Below are 15,836 nucleotides of genomic sequence, written 5' to 3'. Positions count from 1 at the left end.
TTCCACCTATGAGACAATACACCAAAGTACAAGGGTTAAAAAAAAAAAAAGATCTTGGTCTATTAGTTTACTTTTCTTTAAAAATCTGATTCCTATTTTTTAATACTGTACTGAAACTACCTTTAGGCCAAATTTTGCACAACCAAATCTCAATGTCTTTTCAGTTCTTTATTATCTTTACTAACTATTCATCTCTCTAGTCAGGATACTTATATCCATACTATTTTTGACTCTAATTTAACTCCTATAACAGCTTTTTAAAAAGCAGATTGTCATCTATTTTTTTTGAAGTACACTGCAACTTCTTTTTCACTGCCTATTCTTCAAGTCCTTCCACCAACGTACCTATCACCACAATGTCTTAATAGCCAAAGCCTAGCTGCCTTGTTCTGTGTCCACATCAGCACCTTTAGTTTCCCTCTCAACTTAAATAACCAAAGCTGCCGCAAAGTCATCTTCTTTACAAAACCTCTTGACGTGGATCAATTCTGGATATAATCAAAAAAGCAAATCTTCACCTACAGGGGCTGTGACAAAGATTTTGTAGCTAACTGGCAAAAGTTTAATTCTAGTCATTGTCAGATGCTGGACTCTTGAATATAGTGTCCCAGTTTCCACAGGAAGGTGGCAAGCATCAAGGCAGACATTTGGATGTTGTGCAGAAATCTGCAAACATCTTCCACAGATTCTTACTGTTTTTCAAAATCATCACTATCTTAGGTGTTAGTCACTAAACAGAATCCTTGATTCCTCTTTAAAGATGGTGAGTAGGGGGCAGCTGGATGGCTCAGTGGATTGCCAGGCCCAGAGATGGGAGGTCCTAGATTCAAATCTGGCCTCAAGACATATCTTAGCTGTGTAACCCTGGGCAAGTTACTTCACACCCCAATCCCCACCCACCCCAGTCTAGCCCTTACTGCTCTTTTGCCTTGGAACCAATACCCAATATTGATTCTAAGATGGAAAGTAAGGGTTTAAAAAAAAAAAATCAAAGTTCAGAAGGTAGACACAGAAAAATGGGATAATTTTGTGACTACCATATTAAATTTAATAGCTATTTCCTAAATAGTAACTGTTTGGTTCCTTTTATGAAAAAAATGTTCAATTATTGTTTGCTAAATTCATAAGCAAAAATTTTTTTAAATGCTGTCAGACCTAAATTCAGTGTACACACCTAAAGCAATCTTGAGAGGCAACAAATACAGCTAAAAAATAGATAATGGTGCAAGAACCTAACTTTACTTTGTGATACTAGTTATGAACACACATGATCTTTCTCATACATCTAGTAAGTCCCCATAGTTTGTGTGCACTAATTTAAGAATTAATATTAACAAAGTTTTCTGGATAGCCATTTTTCACATGCGGGTGGGAAATCTGAAAAGTCCTCTCACACTTGAACAGTTATAAATGTCTGTTTTTTTGCTGTGTTACTTTTCAAGTGTTTCATCCCTCTTTGGATCATTAAATAATGTGTAAACTGCTTTGTAAACCTTAAAGAATCATTATAAATGTAAGCCATTGATTGGATCATTAACACTTTGAAAATAGCAACCATATTTTTTCTCTCAGCATTCTATAATTTCACTACGATTTACTGAAAATAATATGTATTCAGTGACTATTAGCTAAGATTCTCTCCAAAACATTAATGAATACCTACTGTTTTCCACTAGTTTGATATTATACAAGTCGAAATTATATTCCTTGGGGTGGAAGAAGCCAAGAAACATGGACATTAATCTGCAAGGCCTGTCCATACTAATTTCTATCAAAAACTTGGCCTCAGACTTCTTTTCCTGCACAACTGAATCTCAATATGGTCATGTGAAAGAACCTTTTTTTTTTTTTTTTTAAATATAGAAGAAAAAGCACAGGCTTTTTGGGACACCTAGGCCAATGTGAAACTCATTCAGTATACTATACAAGGAATAGTCAGAAAATCTATTTCCTTCTTTCCCTCTGACTTATGGTATGGTTTTGGGTAAAAAAGAAAGCATCCCTTTCTCAGTTCTCATTACTGTTTACCTGGAAATGCATAAGAGGTTAGAATGTTTCACACTTACCTTCCACTGTACGAAAATAAATTTGAAAGCATGTGGTGCATCTCATAAAAAGGGAAAAGAGAGGGAGTATAAATAATGAAAATCTTATGGGGCAATGATGGAGTTGAAAGATCAATTAGCTGGAGCTCTACTAATCAATAATTCCCAACCAATTCCTTCATCTACCCAGTACTGTGGAGTCTGGTTAAAAGCAGATGTGAGTGGTACAGAAAAACTCAAGATAGAAAAGACACACTGTAGGACCAGATGTACAAGGAATTTTTAAAAACATGTTATCGATTTTTATTTGAACAAAATTAATAAGTGGCTAGTTGTTTCTTTTAAAATGTCTATAATTTGAGCATCTATTAGCTAAGTCTCGGAAATAGTTTTTAAAATTATTCAGCCCACAAAATCTCTATTCATCATGCACCTGCTTCCCTTTAGAGATTATTGGTAAAGGAAGCTGTAGGAGGTAGAAAGGGTTAGTACAAACATATGCCTGCTAACAAACCATTTACCAATACAGATTCTTGTGAAGATTTCCATCTCTGGATCTATAATTCAAAAAAGGTCATAGCCTAGTTATCATTAGGACTGCCCTAGATATTTGGGACAATGATTTTCCTGGTAGTTCTTAGAAATAAAATTTCGAATGATGTAGGTCACTATTGATGACCAGATATATAGTCAAATCATCTCAAAGAATTACTTCTAGAAGAAGTCAAGGTAAGAGACGACCTGGGTTTCAGTCCTCCACATGTGCTTCTGACACAAACAAGCTGGGGGACTGTGAGCAAATTACTTAACCTCTCACAACCCCCCAGGCAACCTTCTACAAAGTTACAAGCAAGTTGGCCATCTGTATCAATGGACGAATGAAATCACAGGTATATACAAGAGCTACTTCAAATCATACCCATTTACTTAGGAAACACTGACAAAACTTCAAGGAGTTTTCCTTTGAAGACAATTTCTTTTGACTGCCTCATGTGCGTTAAGAAAACATTCTTTACTCTCATTTATTTAGTACCCCATGCCACTGGAAATGGATAAAATCATTTGGGTAGACAGACAACGATGGCTTCAGTGGTTCAATATTTAGGTGTCTGTACTAACAAACTTGGCTTTCACTTAAGATAACCAAAGGTAATGGAATTGGGATAAAAATCTGACTAGCACTGAACCACCAGGATACCCTGAATTGGACTTCTGAAGGCTTGTTCATCTTAAATGCATTCTAGATTTCAGTTTCAAAACAAACATTAGTGCCAAAAGCCCATTTTCTGTAAGTCCAGAAAGTATATGGCAGCACATTCAGCAGTCTGTATTTTCAAGTGTTAGCTTCTTAAATCTTAATATCACAGAGAGGTAGGGCTAACTCATTTTACAGAAAGAGGCAACAATTCACTGATTTACCCAAGGTCCAGCTGACCCCTTAACAGCATGAATACATTTTACAAGTATCTAATTCCAATATAGTTTTGTGTTGGTTTAAAAAACAAAGTTAACAAGTTCACAACTGTATCACTTTTTTTACTGGACCAATGCAAATCTATGATGACAAAGTTTTAATTTGGATTAATATTTTCCATATGCAAGGTATTCAATCTCCATGTCTTAGAATACTCTTAAGGGCAAGATCAAACATTTTAGGAAAAGTACAGTATACAAATATAAAAGAAAACCAAGGGCCAGGCAGTCAATTCCACCCTCTAATGTATCACAGGATAGAGCTATGAATCTGAAGATCTGTGCAATGATATCCAAGCTATAAATATCCTTTTTAATGGGGCACAAGGTTGAAAGTGCAACAGCGAGAGATTTGAATCCTCAAGCTAATCCATGGCAAGACAGAAACCAGACAGATTCTTTCCTGGTATCAGGAAAACCCAAGTTCTGCCTTGTGCAATAGTATGACATTATTTGTCCCACTAGACACTCAGTGATACAAGTGAGTTAAGGAAGATTTGGTATTTGAGGGTTCTCTACATGACCTCAATAGTAAGGATGGATGATTTCTGCTTAAAGTTGCTGATGATCTTGATGGTCAGAGCTGTTGATTTCCAGGGATAGCAAAAATAGAGCCCCTGCCCAAATGGTCTTCTTTAATTTCTTGATCTCATAATTCCTTTACATTCTGAAGATTTAATTCCCATTCTAACAAATGGAAATATAAATCAACACTTGACTGGTCATCACAATTGTTTGAAACCCATATGTTAAATATGAACAAAAAAAAAAAACAAAGATCATCAAGTTTTGTGTTTTATTTAAGATTTTAGTTTTAATTCTGAAGAAAGAGGTACATTTCCTTGTTTTTAGTTTTAGCGTCAGGTTATAACCATGTTTATGTTTCCTTTTTTCCTGTCTTTTCAATACTGCACAAATGTCCAGAAACTACAGGGTTAAGTAAAAGCTGCAGGCAGAGGAGGTCAAAGGTTTCGCTCCTGATGGTGATCATATGGCCCCAATGCAGTGCTATCCCAGAGTGCCCTAGTCAGGTGAATTTAACTTAAAAGAAAAAAAATTTTTAAAAAGAAAAAAAGGAAAGAGAGAGAGAGAGAGAGAAAGAGAGAGAGAGAGAGAGAGAGAGAGAGAGAGAGAGTGTGTGTGTGTGTGTGTGTGTGTGTGTGTGTAAGAGAGAGAGAGAGAGACTGATAGAGGAGATAGAAAGACTAAAAAAATATCACTTGTATTTCAGCTTCTTATAATTATATTGTTTATATGCTAGGTATTAAATTGAATATTTTTAAAAAACATTTTTTTACTTTAAATCTAAAGCCAAAATTGTTTAAATTTCATTTCCCCCTTTCTTTATAAACTCTTTAGCAACAGGCCAGTTACTGCTACAGATCAATTTGTCTTTCCATCAACTTCCATGTCAACTCTCTTGCTTAAAGACACAATCAATCCCTCCTTGACAAAAAATTAAAATAAAATAAAATAAAAGAAGCATTTTCCCTGCATAGCGATATGCTGAATATAAGATGGATGCCTAAGCCACTGTTCCCCCCCATATATTCAGCAATATCATTTAAATTAATTTGGTTTTGAAATTGCAGTTGATTCTGCATTTATTCATTTACACGACCTTCCCTATAGATTAATCGTCATTTTCTGCTATGCAGAAAATGTCATTATTATGTGCAAAAGACAAACAGTAATTTCTAAGTATCAAGACTGTCCTTTAGTGTGTGTATCTCTCTCTCAACTCTCAATCTCTCTCGTTCTCTCTCTCTCTCTCTCTCTCTCTCTCTCTCTCTCTCTCTCTCTCTCTCTCTCGTTCTCTCTTTCTCTCTCTCTCTCTCTTGTTCTCTCTCTCTCTCTCTCTCTCTCTCTCTCTCTCTCTCTCTCTCTCTCTCTCTCTATCTCTCTCTCTCTCTCTCTCTCTCTCTNTCTCTCTCTCGTTCTCTCTCTCTCTCTTGTTCTCTCTCTCTCTTTCTCTCTCTCTCCTCCTTAAAAGGCATTTTAGGAAATAATCAACAGCGTTGGTTAAACACTGGACCAGCAAAAACTTATGACAAAAAAGATGGTAAATGACCCTGTGATCGCATTGCATCTGGGGGTGGGAGGAAAGGGAAAAAAGAGTTGATCAGGAACTGGATTCTTCAGAAAGAAAGTTATGAGAAGGGTACTGTGGGTAAGTTGAGAGGGAGGAGACAGGGCGGGGCAATTCCTGCATTTCTAATGGTTTTTTCTCCTTCCCTAATGGCGGTCCAGTGCTGAACTCTGTAGTAAATCTGTCGGGGTTTTGCTGGGTGGTCTGAAGGCGGTCTGAAAGCCTGGGGGTGGGGAATGGAAACTGGTGGGATTTGAAGGGGGAGAGTAAGGATTCCAGCTGGCTCTGTGCAGAGGGATCTGTGTGTTGAAGGGGTTACTGTGGTGGGTTTGTGACGGAGCAGCACTGGGGCCGTCCATCTCTGTGAGGGCCTGAAGGGATTTTAGCCAGTGTGGAGGATTGTCGTCTTGAAGAGAGTCTAAATTATTTCCTGTTGATGCTGGGATACCTGACAAGGAAAGAAAATGGGGAAGAATGGTTGAGTTTGTGCAGAAACATGAGGTTAACCTAAGAAGCAGAAATGTAATTAGTTTGTACATGTAGATAACCATATTAAACCACATTTTCTTTCTCAAAACAATCTTCAACCTTTTCCCTCCCCTGCACCCATGACCAAGGCTTTTTTGAAGATACCCATTTTGGTCTAAAAAGCCCGTGCCTTCCCTTCCAAATATAAGGGCCTCATCCCTGCTCTTCTGTGAAGACAGGTACAAAATTGATTTCCGGTCATTCTATGGAGATATTTCTCAATAGTGATTTTCCTTCTCTAACAGGGATAGATAAGTAAATATTATAGCCTTATAAAAGAGAGCTTTATAAACAAGTGGAGTATGTCCCTTTGAAAACATAGCCCGTTAGCCCATTTGGTGCCTTAGGACTTTTCTCTTAACGCGCGTGTTATCAGAAGTAACACCTCCTTGGAACGCTAGCCGTGCACCAGGCACTCTGCCTTATGAAAAATATGAGAAACTCAAAGAAAGACCTGACCAGTCAAGTATGCGCAACACCGCTAGATTCCACAAGGCCGCCCGGCGCTTGCAGCTTTGTGAAAGGAAGACTATGTTGAAGAAACCACTGCATATTGACTCAAGTTTCCTACTGCTCACTTAACTTGTGCTAATTACCAACATGATGGTAGTCAGTGGAGCTGAAGGAGCAAGAGAGTTACCTGTGATGATGGCGGGGTCCATCCAGCTGCCAGGGCTGTCCCAATTCAGGCTGTCGGTGGTGGCAGTGTTGGACGTTGGTGCACTGTGGTTGGCGTTGGAGGGGGAAGAAGCATTGGGCAGTCCACCAAAGTTGATGTTAATGTTGGGTAGAAGTGCCCTTAGCCCGTCCTGCCATTCCTTCATATTTAAACTCTCTACAGAACTGTTGTTGTCTGGGAGATTTACCAACAAAAAAATGAAAGATAAAAAAAAAAAAAATAAAAAGCTGAAGTTAGAAACATATGTCCTTCTTTGGTGGGCAGGGATTTTTTTTTCTTTGTATTAAAGCACTTACTATGGGTTGCCCTCTGACAAGATAAACTTGGTTGGGATTTTAAGTGATAAGGAGCTCAGATTCATTGCAATAAAAGGGAGGAAACAGTCCTTTAGAGGCCAGGGAACAGTGTTCCCTTGTACAGTTTCTCCATAATTTTATACTTTTGTCATCAATATTCTAGAACACAATTTTGTTACAACAAGATGAAGGTTCATTTTGTGAGGTGTTCAGACTGCTGAGTTGTTCTTTTCTAACAAAGGACAAAAGATTACAAAGCTGAACATAAAAGCTTATTTCTGAGCTCTTTAAAATGAAAAGCCAAGAATGATCTAAGAACAAAAAAAAACCATGTCAATTAATATAAAAAGAAAGCAATTACAAATTCTTCTGATTGTAAAACTGGAGATGCATTTCAGAGGGAGAAAGAAGCAATGGGCTTTTGAATTTGAAAAAAATCAATTCAACAAACATTTGAAATGCCCCCAATATGTGCCAGGCACAGTGTTGGTGCTGGGGATGCAAATACCAAAAAATTTAAAAACAAAAAGCAAAAACAAAAAACCCCAAATCCCACAAGTTCCTTGCTCTCAAAGAGCTTACATTCTACTAGGGAGCAGAGGCAAAGACATTTCCTTTCATTTCAAAGGCAAAAGGAATCGGGGCTAAGAGACCTTTTAGAATAATACCAAACATTAGACTGCCTAAGCTCTTTAAATGAATTTACGACTCATACAATGCAGTGCTATTTATCTGCTCAGAAAGGCAGTGTCTTCTGGACATATTTTTATATACCATCAAATGTGTGATAATTCACTGGCAATATGAAAGCTTCTTATAAGGCATGAATGAAACCTTCCATTATAGAACCAAAAGAAATGAAACTGTGTAGTTCCTAAAACAGGAGAATTACCAGTCTTCCAAATCCACAGTCCAACTAGTTGACAAGAGTTACAGTACACACAGCCCAATTGTGTGCCTTTTGAACAATAGGAATAAGAAATTGGATAAAATACAAAGGACAAGAGCACTACTCTTTTGAAAGCAGATAAAGATACTACTAACTGTAGGTTAAAATAATCTTTGGATCTCTAAAACTAATTATAAATCACTACTGGTGGTTTATTTATTTATAGAACTTAGGTTTTTTAAACTTATTGTTTTCTGCATGTCACCTATCTACAACTACCTGCAATTAAAATCTAAAAATCTAATCCATCCATAGTCAGTACTACTCATTTATTGTTGTTTCATTCTATGGTTTATGAATTTATTTTTAGTGGGTCAAAAAGTCACGTAATACAAAACCCCAAGACTAGGTCTAGAAGAAGAAAAAAAACAAACAGAAGAATACAGGAAGAGGAAAACTGAGATAAGTAGCAGGAGAGATAGAGCACATAAGGGGGGATCACAGTTACAATTGGGTGGTTTCTAAGCTAGAGAACAAAATGAATCCAATTAGTTACCAGAAAAGGATTTCCTACCACCAACAGCCCAGCTCCCAGGATTCCTTTAACAGGTCATAATCCTAATATAGACTTGATATTAAATTATGATGGTGGCCACAATTACATGCAGTAATATAACTGAAACATTCTTCCCTTTAAAGCAAGCTTTACTTAGTAAAATTAATAAGGTAAGGGGGCAGCTAGGTGGATCAGTAGATAGAGAGCCAGGCCTAGAAATGGGAGGTCCTGGGTTCAAATGTGACCCCAGATACTTCCTAGCTGTGTGATCCTGGGAACCCCAATTGCCTAGCCCTTGCCACCTTTCTGCCTTGGAACTGACATTTGGTATCCATTTTAAGATAAAAGATAAGGTTTTAAAAAACAAAACAAAATTATGTTAAGATGTTTTTCAAATAGATAACGGAAACTTCCTAGCAATGAAGGATTCCTAGGAAAGTTGCCCAAAAGACCCAAACTATAGACTGTAAACCATATTAGGTAGAGAGATTTGTTAAGGGAGCTCACTAGGGTTTTTATAACACTCATTTTTGCTTCATGAGTTGATAAAAATATGTTTATAGGTCACTCGAATGGCAATAAAGAGGTGCATATTAGGGAAGAATTATTCAGAAAAAGTGAAGTAAAAAATACCAAAAAAATGTATGATGTAAAAGGAAGGGGGTCTGCTCAGAGCAGTCATGAAAGTAGTCATGAAACACACAGATGGCCCATTTGCTCCACCTACTGACACAAAATGTCAAAGATCCAGAGGAAAGTCTCAAGATTTTGCTGAGGCGGGCCCCTTGCCAAAGTTTCACAGAAAGGCAGGGACAAGAATTGAACAAGAAGAGGTATAGATGGGGGCCAATCTGCACTGTTAGTTGGAGGGATTAACCTCAAATGATGAGACCACAGAAATGCTCAAGTATTTTAGTACTGATTCGTGTGCAAGAACTTGGGTAAGAGACATCATCCAGGAAAACTAAGACTGGAAAATGAAATGGGTTCCTCAACTAGAAAGACAAAGGTTAGGGAGGAGATGGATAGCCTGGGCACCATATTACTATCACTAGAACATTGGAAGGTCTCCAACAGGTTGGTTGAGCCTCTTTCGAGGACTTGTGGTAAGATATGAAAAAAAAAATCACATGGGAGAAAGGCTAAAAGTGTTAAGATGTATATATTGATAGAGAGAGTATCTTCACAGATCCATCAGAATGCTGAAGTGATATGGGCTCTATCTTTGTCTTAATGGGAAGTTGTGAGGATAAAGTAATGTAGTGGCTTGGGATGCACTTTTAAAGTACTGTAAATTGTTCTCTAATAGCCCAATAGTTAATGTACTTTTCCTAATGCCAAGGAAGCAAAGTTTACTCACTTGACCCAATCATCTGGGTCCATCAGTCTCCAATTAGGAATGTAGGAATCAAACTTATTTCTCTTAGAGATTAAATGTATGGATTTCCTAAATTATTTATGAGCCTTAAGAACTATATTAAAGATATTGTGGTATAAGGTAGAATAAAGATCAGCTAACTTAAAATTTCAGCTTTTAACACCTCAGAATTTCTACTACTATCATGAAAGTGAAAACAGTTTCTTCTATTACTGCTTATCCTAATTGTACTAAGCTTTTTTTATTCTTAGGCATCAGCTGTCAACAAATGAATGGTTCTAGTTTAGAGGGGGAAAATGGCATGTAAAGACTGAAAAAAAATGAAGCCAAAACAATATTTAATGAGTATCTATTGCATGTAGGTCATTGTGCTATCTAGATAACTACTGGAGTTATGGGAGCAAGAACCAAATCTGCCGTTAGAGAGCTTACAGTCTAGTCAAGAAGTCAAAAGACATTTAAGTTAAAACAACAACAACAATAAGGTTTAAATAACATTTCAATGCAATATACAGAGTTGTTTGAGATGTAGCATGGTACAGTTATAGATTTGGGACAGAGGAACCTGGTCCGAAATTCTACTCTAACTTTAGTAAACCAAAATTTTGAAGACATTCCCCTATGGGCATTAGTCATATTTAAGATGGGGGGCATATTAGGGGTAGACTCATGACTTTGGAGGCTGTTTTGGCTTTCATCTAAGATTCCATAGAATGAATAACTGCCAAAGGAAAGGTATAGAGAGTCTCTGCTGTACTTAACAGGTCAGGTCAATTTAAAAATATGGGTGTGGTGGTAGGGGCACAAGATGAAAAATTATTATTCATATCCCAGTGCTATGTAAACCTTTAAAAAAAACTACCTTCTATCTTAGAATTGATACATGTATTGGTTTCATGGCAGAAGAGCAGTGAGGGCTACACAACTGGGGTTAAGTGACTTGCTCAGGGTCATATAGCTAGGAAGTATCTGAGGACACATCTGAACAAGGATCCTCCTGGCTCCAGGTCTGGTGCTCTAACCAGCGAGCCACCTAGCTGCCCTAGCTATGTTTTTAAATCAGAACAGCCTGCAATTACCACAGACTAAAATGATTTAACTCACATGTTGAAAACATCTGACACATTCAAGGCAACACTAGAATAAAGATAGTAAAGTAGTTCATGATACTGTTAGAAATTACATATAAAAGTACAAATTATGTTAGAAGTATTCATTTTCTATTTATAGCTGCACTCTTTGTGGTGACAAAAAAACTGGAAAATGAGGGTATGGCCTCCAATTGGGGAATGACTGAACAAATTGTGGTATCTGTTGGTGATGGAATATTATTATGCTCAAAGGAATAACAAACTGGAGGAATTCCATGTGAACTGGAAAGACCTCCAGGAACTGATGCAGAGTGAAAGGAACAGAACCAGAAGAACATTGTACACAGAGACCAATGCACTGTGGTACAATCAATTGTAATGGACTAATGTACTAGCAGCAATGCAATGACCCAGGACAGTTCTGAGGGATTTATGGAAAAGAATGCTACCCACATTCAGAGGAAGAACTGTAGGAGCAGAAACACAGAAGAAAAGCAACTGCTTGAACAAATGTTTCGATGGGGATATGATTTGGGATGTAGACTCTAAATGACACCCCAGTGCAACTATCAATAATATGTAAATAGGTCTTGATCAATGATAAATGTAAAACCTAATAGAGCTGTGTGTCGGTTATGGGGGAAGGGGGAGTATGGGGGAGAAGGAAAGAACATGAATCATGTAACCATGGGAAAATATTCTAAATAAAAATTTTTTTAAAAAGTATTCATTTTCAACTAGCCTGTGAATATAAAACAGAATAAGGTCAAATGGCTTGGACAAGATGATTTAGCAACTGAACTAAGTCATTTAGCAAAGTAAAGTCAGCAGAATGAAGGGTTTGGGGCTCCTTATTAGTCAGACTGACATATGTAAGTGAATGTGTAATTGAAACATTTCCATGAGAAAACACAACCCTCCAATTCCTATCAAGGAGTTACCATAGTTGTTAACAGCTGATATTCTTAGTTACATAAAATCTTCACTTAGAGAGTCTGTGTATGGAAAACTGTTATAAAATATGCTTGACGAAGACACAGAGCAATTCTTGCAGCTAAAAGCTATCCAATAATACCGCCCGCCTATAGAATCCTGTAAAACCTACTCTTTAAGGATCTCTTCTGCATTTCTCAGAACTATATTATCAGCACCATGTCAGTCAGCCCTAATACCGTATCCATAAGCAGTCTGGTTACTTGTGCTACTGAGATGCATCTTAATGCATTAATCAGAATCTTCGTGGACCATTACTTCAGGTTTCCTAGTTCACACTTTTAGTCTACTTGGTTCTTCTTTGCTGTTCCTATACGTACCTGTCCGTTGTGTGTTCAAAGTCCTCCCTTCTTCCTCACTACCCAAGAAGAGTCCTACTCATAGAAATATCCCTGACCTAATCTATCTAAAGACCAGTCCCAGAAAGCCTGGGGCAGTAATTCTGTATGCTGATTTTATTATTTTTAATAAGTCAATTCCATCCATCTGAATTCTGAGAAGTCTGTCTCCTGTAACCCCACAAATATTTCTGAGAAATTCTTTTAGCATTATACAAAATTTAAAAAATCACTACCCACAATGTATAAAGAAGATGCCTCCTTAGCCACTACGGAAGAGATTTAAAGAGGAAAAAACCCAAAAGGTAAGTCTCTGACCTCTTAAAGTTTACCATCCAGGATGGTAGATAACATGTGCCCATAACTATGTGAAAATTCAATAAATGAAGAGTGTCAGGGTAATTAATTCAGGAGGGAGAAATTACTTTCTTAGAAATAAGCAGGGAGTTTCATGGAGATGACATTTAAGCTTTAAATTTATTCTGAGGTAAATATTGGATAGGAGGAGTGGGAGAAGAAAGGCATTCAAAGCAGAAGGAGGAGAGTGAATAAAGGTAGAAAGGAGGGGAAATACAGTGTATAGTTGGGGAACAGTTAGTGGTTCTGTAAGGATGGAATTACAGTTCTCATCAGCTGAAACAGAATTCACAAAATGGGGAAGGAATGGAATAGTGAGGCTAGGAAAGCCACCTGAAGCTACATCATGGTAGATGCTCAACAGCCACAAGAAGTCCAGATAAACAATAGCTGTCCTATGCATTAACCCCAAACCAAAAATCTAAAGGCAATCTTTTCATAGGACTTTAGAATAGAAAAAATATAAGAAAGCAATATACTATATAATATAATATAATATAATATAATATAATATAATATAATATAATATAATATAATATAATAAAGCTATAAAGCTTTACAATAACCAGATTCAGGAAAATCTAATATACAAAAGAGATAGACTGGGAAGAGGCAAGGAAGGGCATTTAACACACTAATATAGGATTCTTTTAAATAATAAGCTCAAATGGTACATTAAAAGTATATTTAAAGTGGGCAACTGGGTGGCTCAGTGAATTGAGAGTCAAGCCCAGAGACGGGGGGTGAGGGGGCGGCTCTGGATTCAAATACTTCCTAGCTGTGTGACCCTGGGCAAGTCACTTGATCCCCATTGCCTACCCTTACCGCTCTTCTGCCTTGAAACCAATACACAGTACTGATTCCAAGACAGGAGGTAAGGGCTCAAAAAATTTTTTTCTATGTATGTAATTTAAAAATTGTATTTATTATATAATTATATATATATATATTTGTTTATATATACTTATATATAAATTTAATATATTATATATACAAATTTAATTTACAAACACTTTCTAGAAATAAAGATAAACATTATTGAATACCCACACTATTCAGCAAATATGATCTAAGGAATCAGGCACAACAAAAACAAACTGTGCTAATACTTAAGAGCCAAGTTAAACAAATAGAAATTGTGGAACTTTGATGAAGTGAGGAAAAGAACAATCAGCTTTTAGTAACAGTAGGTGACTCAGTGGATTGAGAGCCAGGCCTAGAGATGAGAGGTCCTAGGTTCAAATGTGGCTTCAGACATTTCCCAGCTGTGTGACCCTGGGGAAGTCACTTGACCCCCATTGCCTACCCTTACCACTCTTCTGCCTGGAAACTAATACACAGTATTGACTCTAAGACAGAAGGTAAGGGTTTAAAAAATTTAAAAAAATAAAAATAAAAAAAAAAAGCAATAGTAGGGGACAAAGACTATAGTTTACCTTGTACCACTGCATATAACAGTATTTTCTATTAACCTCTCTGTAATGATATAACCTTTGTCTAGAAATGGTCTCCCTTCCCCATAGTTGCCATATTGTTTTCACCTAAAAAATGTCATTTCCCTTTGCTTTGTCTTTGAATGACACATATATATTGTCCTCTACAGCAGAGGTGTTAAAAATGAGACTGTGACCTCACTTGGCCCACAACACTCCAGAGTGCAAACAGAAGCAGATTAAAATGCAATTGGATAATATTTGACAAAATGAAAATATACACATAATAAAACATAGCATCCTATTTTCTTTCTTTATTTATAAAATACTACATTTTAAAATTAAGTTTCCATGGGGGTTGGGGGAGACAAACACCTTATTGGCCTCTGTGTCTATTTGAGTCTGACAGCACAGATTATAGTCTCAGTTTTTGTTGTTTTATACAGCCTTTCTCTTCCTCCTAATTCAAAATTATGCTTTAACTCATCTAAATCAGCTCAGCAAATATTTTGCTCAAAACATTCTCCCAAGGTTTCATGAAGTGTACTTTGTTCCCTGCCAGGAGGCAGCATTCAGACCTATAGATGTCAGTTCACAGGATCGAAGGAGTAAGAAGGGATTCTGGGCATCTACTCTAATCCCCTTCATTTTACAGATGAGGAAACAGGGCCAGAAAGCTTAAATGATTTGCCCAAGTCTATAAGATTTATTCTCTGCTTACCCTCTGACAATTACTTTCTAGATACTTTCAGGAACATTTTGAGAATGATCAGGGAAGGAATTGCTTCACTTAATGCCAAAATAGCATTACTTCTGTGTAGATAATAATGATTAAATACTTATAAAAGTAGGATGAAAATCTATGTCTCGGAGACATGGAAGCAATTAGATACTCTCAGCACTCTGTAATGTAAACCTTCCATTTTGTCTGGAGCTTGCATTCATGTTACCCCAGCAGTGAAAAGATTTACAAAGATTATAATTGTCTTTTATGTCTTCTTTGGTAGGCCAACTTGTAGGCAACACTACTAAACTAATTTTCAATTCTACACTACTAATGGAAACCTCTAGTTGTGTATACATGTCAACAGAGGCATCAACTAACTTAGCTTTTGAACCACGGTGTTTTGCTGTTTTTGCAGCTTAGTTTCTTGTGTGTACACTTTGAAGAGTCAATTGTATAAATTTCTAGAAAAATTATCTGGAGGATTTTTAGTGATATGTTTTCAAATCTGTAGCAGCTATTTTACAAATGAATTTCCAAGTGCCTTACTACATCCTACATAATTAGCTGGGCCTGGGACATAATTTTTCCATTATAATGTTCAATTCTGGCAAGATTGGCCATAATCAGTAAAGAAATGGAAGATTAAAATGAATGTTTTCTTTCTATAAAAAATGCACACTTCTTACAATATATAACCTCAATACATACTCACAGTTCTGAGATAGATGTTTCATTTTCGTAAAGTATATGCTGCATATTAAAACAATGACTAATCTAAAACCTTTTCAATTAATTTTATGGCTACTTCAGAAAATAAAACTAACAAATTGAAGTTTACAAGAATCTTGTGGAGGCAAACAATTTTCAATCCAACAGATTAATCACAGATATCTGAGGTATATTTTTACCACACTGTATTAGCAGGAAAACAACATCACCAAAAAACAGGCAGTTAAACTCTCAT

The 15,836-nt window shown here is 36.7% G+C and overlaps 1 protein-coding gene across 8 annotated transcripts in view; it reads right to left on the bottom strand.

The window, feature by feature from the left end:
• Positions 1-5,468: 5,468 nt before the first annotated feature.
• The window catches only part of CNOT4 (CCR4-NOT transcription complex subunit 4), a 99,607-nt gene continuing 89,239 nt past the window's right edge, over positions 5,469-15,836 (bottom strand). For 5 of the 8 annotated variants that reach the window (XM_044679376.1, XM_044679375.1, XM_044679378.1 and 2 more), the window contains 2 exons: positions 6,776-6,988; positions 5,469-6,055 (listed from right to left, as the gene is read on the bottom strand). In XM_044679376.1, the coding sequence (XP_044535311.1) occupies positions 5,754-6,055; positions 6,776-6,988 (515 nt within the window). In that variant the 3' untranslated portion in view covers positions 5,469-5,753. The remainder of the gene's footprint in view (positions 6,056-6,775; positions 6,989-15,836) is intronic. The other 3 variants (XM_044679380.1, XM_044679379.1, XM_044679382.1) reach the window with 1 other exon arrangement.

The sequence above is a fragment of the Gracilinanus agilis genome, chromosome 5 (genome assembly GCF_016433145.1).
Source record: "Gracilinanus agilis isolate LMUSP501 chromosome 5, AgileGrace, whole genome shotgun sequence".
Taxonomy (NCBI): Eukaryota; Metazoa; Chordata; class Mammalia; order Didelphimorphia; family Didelphidae; genus Gracilinanus; species Gracilinanus agilis.
The sequence above is the reverse complement of the archived record's forward strand: the minus strand, read 5'-3'. Positions and strand labels throughout refer to the sequence as shown.